Here is a 14889-nt window from a genome sequence, read left to right on the forward strand (position 1 = left end):
ACTCGAGGAGCGTAGAGATGACTTGAGCTCTGTGCTCCAGCAGTTGATCTATGTCCTGGGACAGAAGATCATCCAGGTAATGGTGCAGACATATGTCCCTTGCTCTGATCAGAGCAACCACCACCGATAATATATTTGAAAACACACAAGGCGATGTCAAAAGCCCAAAAGGGGAGACAGGAGACACACATGGAGATGTAGGCCTTCCACGTACGAGGATAAATCTTCCGAGAAGAGGACTTCCGTGCCCTCAGCATTGTGGAGATTACTGAATCCAACAGTCCTCGGTCCCTTAGCACCTGGCTTTCAACAGCCATGCCGTTAAAAACCAGCGACAGTAAAGCATGATGAAGTATTGGACCTTGCGACAGAAGATCTTCCCACATCGGCAGCCGCCAAGGAACATACACCACCATTCTGAATGTGTCAATGTACCAAGTATGACAAGGTCAATCTGGTGCAATCAAAATCACCGGCATCCGCTTGGCGCAGCAGATGGGGTAGGAGCCTGAGCGGGGGGGGTTGGTAGGCATAAATCAGCCGATAATGGCCCCATGGAGCCATCAACATGTCTGACTCGTCTGCGGGTCTCTTGACCTGGCCAAACCTCTGTACCTTCTGATTGAGTTGAGAGGCCAAGAGATCCACATCTGGTGTGCCTCACATTTGGCAAAATGACCCGAAATACATCTAGATGCAACGACCACTCCCCCTGGTCCAGCAGCTGACTAAGGTAGTTCGCCTGCCGGTTTTCTACGCCCGGAATGTATACGGCCGACAGAGCTGGCAAGCACTACCCTGCCCACTGCAGAATGTGAGCGACCTCCAGTGCTGCAGCTGAGCTCCTTGTCCCTCCTTGATGGTTGACATACGCCACCACCATGGCATTGTCCGACTGGATCCTGACCGGACCGCCCCTGCAGCCTCTGTGACCATGTGGAGAGGCACTGCCTGATCGCCCGAAGCTCCAGCACACTGATCGGCAGGTAGGATTCTTCTTCCAGAGACCCTGGGCCAACTGTATGCCCCAAACTCACGCTCAGCCAGTCAGGCTGGCATCTGTTGTGAATGAAGTGAAAGGAACGACTTCCAGGACCGAAGGGCCAGAGACCTCAGCCACCAGAGAAGGGAATCCCTGACTAGCTGGTTCACCCAAATTTGACAATCCAAGGATGTGGGAGATTTGTCCCATTTGGACAGGATCTCTTTCTGCAAGACTCGAGTGTTGAATTGAGCATACAGTACAGCCTCGAAAGTGGCTACCATGAGACCCAGAAGTCGCATGCAAAAAACGCAGTGACGACCACCTGCAGGACACCAATAACTTCATCGCAGCTTGAAGAGTCTGCAGCTTGTCTGAAAGGAGAAAGATTCCCCTCTGAGCAGTCCAGAATCAAGCCCAGGTACTTCAGGCATTGAGTTGGCACCAATACCGACTTCTGGAGGTTCAACACCCAAACAAACTCCCGGCGAGAGTCTGTATGGTGATCGCCATGTCCTCCCTTATTTTGAGGTGGAAGTTGCGCTCATGAAGAGGTCATCCTGGTAGCCCACGGTTGTGATCTCTTGTTGTCTTAGCAATGGTGCCGTCGCTAGGCCAAAAGGGAGAGCCACAAATTGATAGTGCTCGTCCCGACCACAAATCGTAGAAACCTCTGATGCCGACCACGGAGTGAACAGATTCCACCCTGAACATTTCACAAAGCTGTAGAGGGCCTTTAGATCCAGGACCAGATGGACCTCATTCTTCTTTGGGACTACAAACAGCTTGGAGTAGAATCCCTGAAACCTTTCTGGCGTTGGCACAGGTACTATCACCCCGTGCAGCAGCAGGTCCTCTACTGCCCCAACCAGGGTCTCCCGACGAGCCGGAAGAAGATGAAGGTTGGAGGGGAAAAACCTGTTTGGCAGACAAGAACGAACTCTACCTTGTAGCCTGATGAAACCAGTTCGCAGACCCACTGGTCAGATAGGAGGGAGGTCCACCAGGCTGAAAATTCCCGAAGGCGACCCCCCCCCCCACCAGAGAATTGGGCGGGGACAAACCTTCATGTGGCAACATATTTGCACACAGGCTTGTTTGGCTTGCAAAACCAGGGACACTTGACCCTCAGCGGTCACCTTGTCGGACTGGGAACGCTTACCTGCCGACCCAGGCGGCAAAAAATCCACTTCTGAGCGGAAAAAGGGGGCCCCTGCCTACGGCGTGGCTCCTTACCCTTTATGGATTGTGGGAGCAAAGTATTCTTCCCCCCAGTAACATTCTAAATGTCACCCAGCGAGGCTCCAAATAGCCTCTCTCCCTGGAAGGGCAAATCCGCCAGTGCTTTCTTAGAAGACTGGTCCGCAGACCAGCATTTAAGCCAAATTAGGCGACGTAGCACCACAGCCGATACGGAGGGTCTAGAAAGCAAAAGGGGCTGTATCTAGGGCCACATCACAGACATACTTCAGGCCCTTCACCAACTCGTCTGCCAGTTCCACGTAGAATTGGGAAACTTGTTGCTTCTCCAACTCGCGGTGCAACAACTTAGCCCATTCAGTAAACGTCTGACACCAGGGCTGTGGCTAGCACTGGCCGTAATGCCACCACCCACCACCGTAAACAAGGACAGAGCAACCGCCTCAGCCCTTCCGTCGGCAGGGTCCTTGAAAGCAGGTGTCCCTTCCACCGGATTCGTGGTTACCTTATTTAACCTGGATACCGGGGGCGTCAAGGACCAGAAGAGATGTCCATCTTTTCAGAAGACTCTCCTCAAAGGGGGAATGCACCGCTATCCGTCTCGGGACTGAAAAGGCCCACTGCGGGATTCTCCACTCCTTGCAAATAAACCCATCAAAATAAGTTAGGTAGGGAAACACCTTAGCTGTGCGGGCCGGCTTGTGGAACCCAAAATGGACCGACACCTCTGCAGATGCCCCCGCCGTATCCTCTATCTTTAGGGTATCCCGTACCGCTGTGATAAGTGCTCCTACTAGCGCTTTTTCCTGCGCTGACCTGGACACTGAGTCATCCTCACTGTCCTAACGGTCCTGGTCCGCATCCTTTGAAACCTCAGAACCTGTCGTAGCAGGAACCGAGTCTGAGTCAGAGCTTTCCCCAGAAGACAGAGCGTGCATAGGCACCGCAGCTGCAGGGGAACCAGTTGCAATAACAGGGATGTCTGGGGAAGAAGCTTAAGCTTCTGACGCCATGCTGACCCACTCTCGCCTGTCACCACTAGGGACCTAAGGCAAGCCACAAAAAATGCCCACCCTCCTAGCTGCCACAGACTGAAGGGCCCCCCCACAGGACTCACCATCCTGACCCAGGTACTGCGCTGTGATGCCACTGTCCGCTCTCCCCTGTGCCAGCCACATGGTATTCTGTGTCAGTTTTGCGCGGTTCCAGACTGAACCAGCTGCCCAGTGCTAGAGTAACACAAAACTAAGGCTACTAGAAAATGGCCTCAGCAAAAAACATCTGAGAGCGGCAGGAAAATGGCCACCGGACTTCAATAAAATGGCAGCGGTTAAGAAAACGTCACGGCCACAAGAAAACGGCCCGGTGGCAACACAGATACTCAAAAAAACAGCCTAAAAATAATGAGAAAACGAGCAGACCACCAAATGCCCAGCGCAGCCCCCTGCTAGGACCCAGAGACCCCCCAGAGGAGCCCCGGCAAGGTACCTGCACCCCCTATGCCCAGTCACACAGTGGCCCCTTAGCATGGGGAGGAGGGAAAGGGACAGGGAGAGAAGAAAAGGAGAAGGAGAGAACTCCTAGTCGACCTCCCAGGGAATGCCCAGCAGCTCCATCCTGCCAAGACAGGTGGAACCATTCTTACCCCTCCTGCAGGAACTGCTGGACACATTCCATGAACAGACCCATTACCCGAGTAGTACGGGGTGACTATCGGCCACGGTACACTGACACGGACAGCAGTAGCCCGGTCATGCGTGTGCCCCGGAGCATATAGCTCGGCCGCCCCTGGACCAGATGGGGCATGGCGTGGCCGACCCAGCGCATAGCTAAGGTCTGCGCACGCTCGATGGCCCGGCTGGGGAGACTACCAGGATCTATATTATCCAGCCTGTCGCCAAGCCTGGCTGTTGATTGTAGATCACCGGAATCAAAAAGCAGAAAAAAGAACAAATTCCAAGGACCAATGATCCCCACAGGGAGCCAGGTCTTTCTCCTTTACTAGGCAGAAAAAAAAATGAGCTGCTGGAAGCAGAGTGAGGGGTTATAACCAGTAGGACCCCGCCCCGAGTGGTACTGTGCAGTTTTGCTTTTTTTTTACATGTTCTGCCTAGTCCTCTCCTGAAGGTGACAATATAACCCTAAGGTCAAGACTAAAGGTGCTGTGTCCATCAGTGAACAAAAGAGAAAAAAAAAAAGAACATGCACATCACCCATAGAAATGGCACTCACTCAACCTGCTTGGAGCAAGGAGACTGCTGCATCCAATCAGGGCATTACATTACTAGTAGCAGGACTATCTGGCCGGCTGACGCTGGCCAATGGCAGGGTCTTAGCTCTTCATGCATCATATCCTTCTGCCCTTTTTCCACCTCGCTAATAGCTGGGGGACTGCCTGAATAGGGACACCTCTTCTCATGTCTTCTGGATATGACTTGCATGCTGAACCACCAGGCATTGGTCGCGGGTGTGATCACTTGAGCAAAGGAACAAGGTAAGATTTCAACCTTGGGGTCCTAGGAGAACAAAAAAAAAGGAAAACAGCCTCTGGCACGGAGCCCAAATTTGTAAGAGTGGGGTCCGATAGGGTAGGGAGAGGAGGCTAGGTTAACCCATATGTATACAGCATGGAGTCTGTCATGAAAACAGAAATTCTATAAACATATATAAATAAAACTAGTACATAATAAGCAGTGATAGGTCAAAGTACAGGCAAGTGGAACATATGCGATCAGTATTTACTACTTCTGAATAAAAATCGGCCTTTGGGAGGTGAAACAAGCCCTACATCTCTGTAGAATGTACAACAAGAAAAATGGGACTTAATGGTGCTCAATATTTCAGCAATTAGACTTTTTTTTAAGCTAAAAAAGACCTTTTATTGGTTTAAAAAAAATAAAAAAGGCATTTTATTAAAGCCCAAATAGATTGCGAACAATACAACTAGTGCCAGATACAAATCTGCCGCCAAGCCCCTTCACCTAACAGAAAGAAATTATACTCTATGACATCACAGGAATGATTACAAATGCATAGCTAGACGCGTGGGTCGAGGCAAATGGGTTATCGCTATACGTTTTGCTGTTCTAGCTTCATCAGGAGAGTTATTGTGTCTAGACATATGTCACTGTAGAAAACTCTCATAGCCAGTATAGGGGATTGAGGGAGGGGGGGGGGGGGCTTTAAGTCATCCAGGCAGATTTGTATCTGGCACTAGCTGTATTGTTCTTAATCTATTTGGGCTTTAATGAAATGCCTTTTTATCTTCTGTAAACTAATAAAAAAGGTCTTTCTTATCCTTAAGAATGCTTGTTCAATTCCTGAGATTTTGAGCACCATAAAGTCTAATTTTCCTTTCTTGGTATTATTGTACAGTATTTGATACTTACGAGCCAGCCAAGCAAGAAAATTTAAAATATGCAATTGCTGTTCATCACCTAATAACTTAAAGAGGAAATGAACCCTAATGGGTTTACTTCCTCTTTGTCTCCATGCAAAGGTAAAGCTTAATGGGCTACTATGCATCGCATAGTAGCCCATTATGTGTCACTTACCTGACACAGGAGCCAGCAATGTCACCGCTGTCCCCTGTAGTGCGGAGCAGCCATCTTCTTCCGGGTATCGCTGCTCCGGCCACTCACAGCGCCGGAGCAGCGATGATGTCACTCCCGCGCATGCGCACGGGAGCCGCCACTAACGGCATATCGCCGTTAGCAGCGGCATGCTGCTAACAGCGATAGTGCGCCTGTGTGCCGCTGTCTTTGTGCGGGCAAAGGCGCCGTAGACAGCTGTCACTGTCTTTTAGTAATTATCTCCTAAACCGTGTAGATTTAGGAGATATTTCTTGGACCTACAGGTAAACCTTAATCTAGGCTTACCTGTAGGTCAAAAGTGGTTTGCAAAAAACTAGAACAACTACAAAAGGTCCAAGGAGGCCGGGGGCCTTGCCCTCCCTAATCCTTGGGCCTACTATTTGGCAGCACAGGCACAGCATATAGCCAGGGCTATATGCAGGGGAGGACAGGGGGAGAGGAGGGGACCATATGCCTGGACCCGGTTAAGGCCGTGATGTGCCTGGCTTCTGGCCACGGTGATGTACCCTCAGGAATGGAGGCCTTGGCCTACACGAAATCAAACAAACGAATGCCCACTTATGCTCTTATGCAGAAAATCTGGAATAAACTTAGACAACTACAGGGGGTGGAGGGCTTCACTGAGTACAGCCCAATATGGGGGAATAGGTATTATGAGGAGCTACTATTGCTGGATTGTGGTGCTCAGTGGAGGAGACACGGGGTTACGTATTTGGGACAAATTTTTTACAGCAGGGAGGCTGACTCCCTTCCCCGATTTGAGAGAGAGATTTCATCTACCACAGTCCATGCTTTTCTACTACCTACAACTGCAACATGCAGTGAAGGCGCAGGCGGGGGGGGGGGGGACCCCGTGGACTCTTTCACCGACCCCGATCTTCCGATCTATGGCTAACGTGACACAGTTCCAGGGATTTATCTCTAGAACTTACTCTGTGGTCCTAACTGCCTGACTCGGGGAATTGCTGCAGATGGCACTAAATAAATGGAAGAGGGATTGTGGTACATTTGAGGATGAGAAATGGGAGGAGGCACTACAGGCAGTACAACATTTCTCGGTAAATGTGGCCCAGCGGCTATCTCAATTATATATTGTGCTTAGAGTATACTACACGCCTGACAGACTGTTTAGGATGGGGGTGCGACAGGACCCAGACTGCCCCAGGTGCACGAGAGATCACGGGGATTTGATCCACCTGCTGTGGAGATGCCCCAAACTACACCTATTCTGGACAGGGGTACTGGACACTATTAACAGAGTGTTTCAGATTACCATACCCTCAGACCCGAAACCGTGTCTACTGGGGATCCTAGAAGATGTTTCCATGGGGAACAATAGTGGACAGGCCGTGGCCAGGGCCTTGTTCCAAGCACGGAAGATGATTCTTCGGCATTGGAAGGTGTCCGAGCCTCCAACACTGGGGGAGTGGATTGCAGAAATGGGGGACACTATTAGGATGGAAAAGTACATTTTTCAACATAGAGGGCGACCGGAAAAATTTGAGAAACTCTGGGAGCTTTGGTTGGATACTCCTGGCCTTTCACCGGTTAATCTAGTTATGGACAGAATGCTGAGATGAGAACAAGGGAAGTGAAATTTGAGTTGGGGGGGGGGGGGGCATTAACTGTTAGACACCCACTGTAAAGTGATTCTGTAAGGGTGAATTAAGGTACAGCTAGGATATACGGGGCCAATATAGGAGGAGGATGGGATGATGTGGCATGTAAAGTGGTGAAATAAATGTCTGAATATTCCTTTTGTGGAGGTGACTAGGTTTATATGCTGTGATAAACAATGTATGCTCGAGATTTAGGCTGCAAGTTGTACTTATATGTTCTGTTATTAAATAAACTTTCTCTGATTTAAAAAAAAAAAAAAAAAAAAAAGTGGTTTGTAAGGGTTTACAACCACTTTAAATCAAGGTCACTATGGATGTCAACAAGACTGCCCAAAACTAATAAATGAACTTTAGAAACTTACAGCAAACCTTTAATACAAATGAAGCAAAATACATTCAATGTGGTTCATACCTTTACAAAATAAAATTTGACCTTTTCTGCGTTTGATGCTTGGATCCCAAGAACAAATTTCTTCCACTTCTTGTAGATTTCATCCAAACCAAACACAGTAGAGCCTATGATGCCAGGAGACTTGCTTCTCTCAAAGTTAAGAACACTAAAAAGATTTTTAACTTGACTGTTGAAATGACGTATCTAAAACAAATGGGTGAATGAAATTATATTGACAAAAGAATAAAACTTTATGTGAACGTCAATAATAAAATGATTTCAGGAAGCAACGCAAAAGTCCTAATTCTTGGTTCACAGAGGCAACATCCGTTTGGAAATTAAACTGTTGGCCAACCAATAATTACAGTGTGGGCATCCAAGAGGCTCAGATGACAGAAAATGTTATCTTTCCTGACATGTTTTCCCATTTTTTTACCTCTTGAGAATTTAGGTACTCAAATTTTCTACACCCTCATTTGTAGATTTTATTTCCCCCACCCACCTTTTCTGTTACTGTTGAAGAAAAAATGAGAAATAAACTGAAACCAGCATTTTCAAATTATTATTGTAGGCCTTGATAATTTATGAACCTGGAAGTAGATGTGTAATTATGCAACAATCGCTTTTAACCGTTTTTAGTGGGGGGGGGGGGGGGGGGGTTCGCATTGCACATACAGGGGCCTTCATTTGCCTAGAAAAATAACCTAAATATATTTTATAATAAGCAAAGAAATTCTCAAAAATTTGAAAAAAAGTTGTTTTTTTTTTAAAGTTCAGCAAAACTATCCAAATTATCATTAGTATTTAAATTATAATAATAAAAATTTATTCCAAATCATACATTTACGCCTTCTTACAAACTATGCTTTGAATATGATACTTAAGCGGCTACAGGTAAATTTTTCAAATCCCCTACAACAGTTTGCAGCTCCCTCCTGATTTCCAGTGGGTTCTGAACCTGCAAACAAATATACACAAGCGTACTCGCAGCTCAGGGCACTTCCTGGGGGATGTTTATGTATAGATTGTGGATGGAAAATGGTTAAAAAATTGCGAGAGAGAATGTACCAAGGTCTTAGAAATGCTCTTGGCTGCTAGCGCCATAAACCATCCAACCAAAATTGTTGCAATTAAAAAAAAAAGTCAAGTTTATTTGATTTGTATTGGTATGGCACAAAAAAAAAAAGGACGTGGAGAAAAAAAAAAAAAAAAAAAAAAAAAAAAGGCAAATCTGATGCAAATTCCACGCAAAAATGGAGAGGACAAAATTATTAAGCCTTCTCAAAATTTCAAGAAATAATTGCATTCCAAGGTTGTGATGCTCCTGTAATTTAGTAAGCAAGACGGTAATTGGACTTTAAATGACGTGCATGATTACATGCACCTCCATCCCCAAGTCGTAAATAAGAGGGTTTTTGTAAGGTTTTTTCCTGTAGTTTGTACTTAAACTCCCCTATATCAATTAACAGGTGCTGACAATATAGAAATGACACGGAACCAGTTAAAATGTTAAACAATTGACTCAACCGTCTGTGTGCCACATGCAGCAGCGAGAAGAGAAAGTGTAGCAAAAAGTTGTCTGAGGATTTGAGAATGAAAATTGTGGAAAAGCATGGGCAATCTCATGGTTACAAGCCCATTTACAGAGATCTTAATGTTCCTTTGTCCACTGTGCGCAACACTGTCAAAGTTTACAGCCCATGGCACTGTAGCTAATCTCCCTGGATGAGAAAAAAAAAAATGTATCAAAACTTACCTGAGGAAGCCAAAATACTTTGGGAAAAATGTGCTGTGGACAGACAGACAAAACAAAAATTGCAGATTTTTAGTAAAGACCATCATTCTACGGTTTTCAGAAAAATAAATGAGGCCTTTAAAGAAAAGAATACAGTCCTTACAGTCAAACATGGTGGAGGTTCACTGATGTTTTGGGGTTGCTTTTCTACTTCAGGCACTGGATGTCTTGACTGTGTGCATGGCATTATGAAATCTGAAGACTACCAAAGAATTCTGTGGTGAAATATAGGGCCCAGTGTCAGAAAATTGGGTCTCCGTCAGAGGTCATGGGTCTTACAGCCTGACAATGACCCAAAGCACACGTCAAAAACCACTCAGAAATGATTTAACAATCCATATTACTATCACACACATTCCTGGAATAAGCTCTTAAGGTACTGGGTGCTCAAAACGAACGCCAGCAGGATTACTGGAACCTTTGGGATAAGTAGATATTTGCCAGAACATCAAGGATCATCAATTTCGTCCAAACGTTTCTTATCTAAGAATGATCACATCACATGCCTGACGAAGGGGTCCTGCGTGGCTCCAAAACATTGCACTACACCATTTTGTGATATGATCTTACTTGAACAAAAACCATTTGGACAAAATTAATGATCCTTGGTGTGCTGGTAAATATCTACTTATCGCACAGAAATGGTTTAAGACAAATCGCTGGAGGGTACTAAACTGGCCAGCAATGAGTCCAGATCTAAATCCCATAGAGCCCTTATGGAGAGATCGCTAAACAGCAGTTGAGAAAAGAAACCCTTCCAATCTGAGAGGCCTGAAGCAGATAGCGAAAGAGTGGTCCAAAATTCCATTAGAGAGGTGTAAGAAGCTCATTGATGGTTACAGGAAGCAATTGATTTGAGTTATTTTTTCCAAGGGGTGTGCCAACAAAAATTTAATTGGAGGATGACAATTTTTTCCAGTCCATTCTTGGAGTTCTGCATGGAAAATGTCAGATTTCGTTTATTGTTTCTCCACTTTTTTGTGTCATACCAATACAAACAAAACAAACATGAGAATGCCTAAACATCTGTAATTGCAACAATTATGTGGGCGAAGTGGTGCATTATCTGACAGAAATGCAATATGTTTGGCCATGATTGTATCATATTGTATGCCTTAAAGGCGTAGTTCTTAAGAGGAGGCCTAACTTGCAGTGACACAGATCGCCCTCTATATAAAAGTCTGCACTAAAATATAAATACAAATTCAATCTGTATACCAGGCCCTTCTGAGGCATCAGTCAAGTAAGTCTCATTGGTGGGAATATGCAGTTTATGTAATAAAGATCCCATGAAGCTACTAAGTTATTTGTTGCATCTGCCAGCAGATCCTTTCATTATGCACCTTTCTAACATCTAGCTGAATCTAGATGCTGTAAATCCATGTCAAGCATCCCCTACCTTAAACAGATTTGTTGAAAGACTGGTGTATTAAACACACATTCCCTGGTATCCTTGTTCTGCTTGTTATGATAATCTGTCAGTTTTTAATGCATGGGCTGTGTAGCTGGTCTGCATGAAGAGACAAACAACTCTGTGAGCAAGGCCCACTGGGTCCTACTTTTTTTTTTTTTTTTTTTAACTCAAAACGGATTTTATTGGTACAGAAAAAAAAATACACACAGGTCATCACATAATCAGCGCAATATACATATTCAAGCATCATACATATAAAGGCACATTTCACTTATCAAAGTCAGACACCACAAGCGATACAAGTCATCTCCCTATTCTACCATCACACCACATGTACAAATCAAGACTGTCCATTCGGGCCGCAGCCCCAGTGCCCCCTTGCCCGCCCTCTAAAAACACCACATTCCCCCTTATAGCCTCCCTTATACTCCCTAAATAAACAACCTACCCATAACCAGCTCCAAGGGTGACAGCCCGGGGGTATCAAGCCAGGGTCCCCACAGTCGTTCAAATCGCCCCGCCCAGCCCCTGTGTTGGTAAATATACTTTTCCATGCTTAACATGTTCCCCATCTGAGTTATCCATTCCTTTAACCTCGGGGGGTCACGTGCTCTCCAGTGTTGAAGGATAAGTTTACGTGCTTGAAAAAGAGCTCTCCCCAAGGCCTCCTTAACTGGCACCTCCAACGGGAGATCATCCACCACACCCAAAAGGCACACCTTTGGATCCTGTGGAATCCGTACCCGGAAGGCCCCATTGAGAGTATCAATGACCCCTGACCAATATATATGCAATTTGGGACAGTGCCAGAGCAAGTGTATGAGGTCTCCCCTATCCCTGGCACACCTGGTACAAAGGTCCCCCTCCCCAATCCCCATCTTATACAGTCTAACCGGCGTGCGGTGCACCCTCATGACAATATATAGTTGCGATAAGTGCTGTGCCGTATTCAGAGAGCAACCCTGTATTGCCTGTAAGGCCTCCGCCTTGGTCCTCCTCAAATACTCCCACATCCCTTTCCCATGAGGCAATTACCCTTGCGGGGAAACCCGGCATAGATGCATTCAGTAACATACTATAGGAACTGGATATAAAACCTTTGAAACTGGTAACTTCTGTCACATACCGAAAGATTGGGGTGGGAGATTGCATCCAGGGATTATTTCCAGCCTGAGCCTTAACAGCATGGCTCAGTTGCAAATAATAGAAGTACATGCCCCGAGGGACGCCATATCTTTCCCTCAGTTCCGCAAAAGAGAGCAGTTTACCCCCAGAAAAAATTTGAGACATGAGAGTCACTCCGCATCGCCTCCAACGTTCAGCACAAGTCAAACCAAGCATCTCCCCGTAATACCGATTATGCCATATCGGGCTATACTCCGTGAAGCCCTCCACATTTTGCAATTGACGTGTTTTATTCCATATTTTTTGAAGCAGGGCGTACGTTGGAAAGAGCTTGTTAGACTTGGCGAACGACAAGGCTTCCAGGCCAGCCACCACCCCGTCCGAGCCCACGCTATGTGTCAGGAGAGCAGTAGCGGGATTACCCACCCCACCCCCAGTTTCCCGGCCGTTTGCTACGGCACGGGCAATATGTTGTAACTGTGCCGCTATATAATAAAGCCACGGGTTGGGCAGGGCCAGCCCTCCCGCCTCCTTGGGTTTCTGAAGCTGTTCCAGTCGAATCCTAGGAGGTTTGTTAAGCCAAATGAATGCTCTAAATGAGGAGTTAATAATTCTAAACATTTTAAGCGGAATCACCATGGGCGTGTTATGTAAAATATACAGTAATTGTGGCATAAAAATCATTTTAATAAGGTTCACTCTGCCTATCAGCGACATTTTCAATTTAGCCCAAACTTTCGTTTTATCCCTGATCCTACTTCGTAACGGGGAGAGATTCAGTGATAAGTAGTCACATGGTCGCGGGGTGACCCAGATCCCCAGGTATTTAAATTTGTTAGCAACGGGATATCGTGTAGCGCGGGATCCCGAGGGGAGGAAGAATCTAATAACATAAGGTGTGATTTGGTCCAATTAATCACCAGACCCGAGAACGACCCAAAGTGCTGAACCACTTTCATGGCCTCAACCAGAGACCCAGATGTATCCCCCAGTAACAGCATAGCATCATCAGCATATAACATTAATTTTTCATGCAGCTGCCCATATTTAAAACCCGTTATCAAGGGGTTGCTTCTCACCAGGGCTGCCATAGGCTCAATGGCAATAGCAAAAAGTAAAGGGGACAGAGGGCAGCCCTGTCTAGTCCCTCTTAACAAGGGAAAAGGAGCTGACACCCTTCCCGCCTCCCTTATTACCGCAGATGGCGAATTATACAATAGTTGTACCCATGATAAAAAGCCAGGCCCAAACCCAAATCTCTCAAGAATCGCCCACAGGTATCCCCATTCAATGCTATCAAAAGCCTTATGGGCGTCGAGCGACAATAGCGCCCTGTCACCCACATTATCTGCGCGGGACTGCACGTTAAGAAACAAGCGGCGGAGGTTGATTGCCGTAGACCGTTCAGGTATAAAACCCGATTGATCCGGATGGATGAGGGAGGCGACCACCGTATTCAATCTCCGGGCTAGCACTTTAGCAAGGATCTTGATATCATTCTGTAGCAGCGAAATCGGCCTATACGAACCGGGGTCTAACGGGTCCTTCCCGGGCTTAAGAAGCAGCACAATACTGGCTCTTCTCATCGACTCCGGAAGGCAGTGCGACTCCCTGGCTAAGTTTAGGGTGCGGAGCAATTGAGGCAGTAGTACATCGCCAAACTGTTTATACACCTCTATCGGAATACCGTCATCCCCCGGGGCTTTAGAGTTGGGGAACGAGTTGGTAGCCAGCAACATTTCCTCTAACGTAATGGGCGCCTCAAGAAATTCCACCTGGGATTCCGCCAAACACGGTAGCTCTATCCCCTGTAGAAACTCCCGAACCTCATCCATAGTACGTGTCAACTTGGACTCATAGAGTTCAGAGTAGAAGTCAACCAACTCACGCACCACCAAATCAGGGGTATTAACCAGCCTGCCCGACCTGTTGCGCAAAGCCCCAATAGATGGGGAAGACCACTGAGTGCACTAACGTTGCCAGCAGCTTACACGTCTGCTCAGCCTCCTCATAAAAAGCCAACTTATTAAAAAATCTTTTTTGATTCGCTTTGGAGGCATCCAGTCTATTAATGGCATCCTGAGCAGCTATCCAAGCTTCCCGGGTGGTCCCACCCGAGCCAGCAATATACTCCGCCTCCAGACGTCTGACCAACTGGTCAGCTTGTTCCCTCTGGGCAGACGTATTGTGCTTAATGGCATTGACCTCAGTTATGAACAGCCCCCGTAGGAAGGCCTTAAAAGCGTCCCAGGCGGCATTTGAGTCAGGATACTCAGCATGTCTCTGCCAGTAGGCCACCACGTCCGCTTCAATGGTGTTAGTGGGAGGGAGAAGGTGCAACCAAAAAGCATTACGTTTCCATGGGGCCCTCTGTAAAGTGGAAGCCGGGCTAACCGTTACATGAACTAACAAGGGGGAATGATCAGAAATACTTCTAGTTAAGTACTGTACCCCTTCCACATGCTGAAACGCTGCGGTCGAGCACAAGCACATGTCAATCCTAGACAATGAAGAGTGTGTCTTAGAGAAGCATGAGAATTGTCGTTCGGTCGGGTTCCTGTGTCTCCACGGGTCAGTCCATCCTACCTCTCCCAGAAACCTTGCCAAGGCCGTAGTATGTGTACCCCCACCCCCTAGAGGAGGAGGGTGTTTATCCAAGCTAGGGTCTATAACACCATTCAGATCACCCACCAACACCAAAGGGGTCCCCGGATTAGCTAATTGAAACGTCAACAGGGCACGTAAAACAGGGGGACTAAATGGAGGGGGT

The 14889-nt window shown here is 46.8% G+C and overlaps 1 protein-coding gene across 3 annotated transcripts in view; it reads right to left on the reverse strand.

Moving 5' to 3' along the window:
• The window catches only part of TERT (telomerase reverse transcriptase), a 381041-nt gene that overhangs the window by 246381 nt on the left and 119771 nt on the right, over window positions 1–14889 (reverse strand). For all 3 annotated transcript variants that reach the window (XM_077491847.1, XM_077491845.1, XM_077491846.1), the window contains exon 5: window positions 7807–7989. In XM_077491847.1, the coding sequence (XP_077347973.1) occupies window positions 7807–7989 (183 nt within the window). The remainder of the gene's footprint in view (window positions 1–7806; window positions 7990–14889) is intronic.

The sequence above is a fragment of the Lithobates pipiens genome, unplaced genomic scaffold, assembly GCF_037356315.1.
Source record: "Lithobates pipiens isolate NorthernLeopardFrog02 unplaced genomic scaffold, aLitPip1_a1.2 Scaffold_19, whole genome shotgun sequence".
In the NCBI taxonomy this organism is placed as follows: Eukaryota; Metazoa; Chordata; class Amphibia; order Anura; family Ranidae; genus Lithobates; species Lithobates pipiens.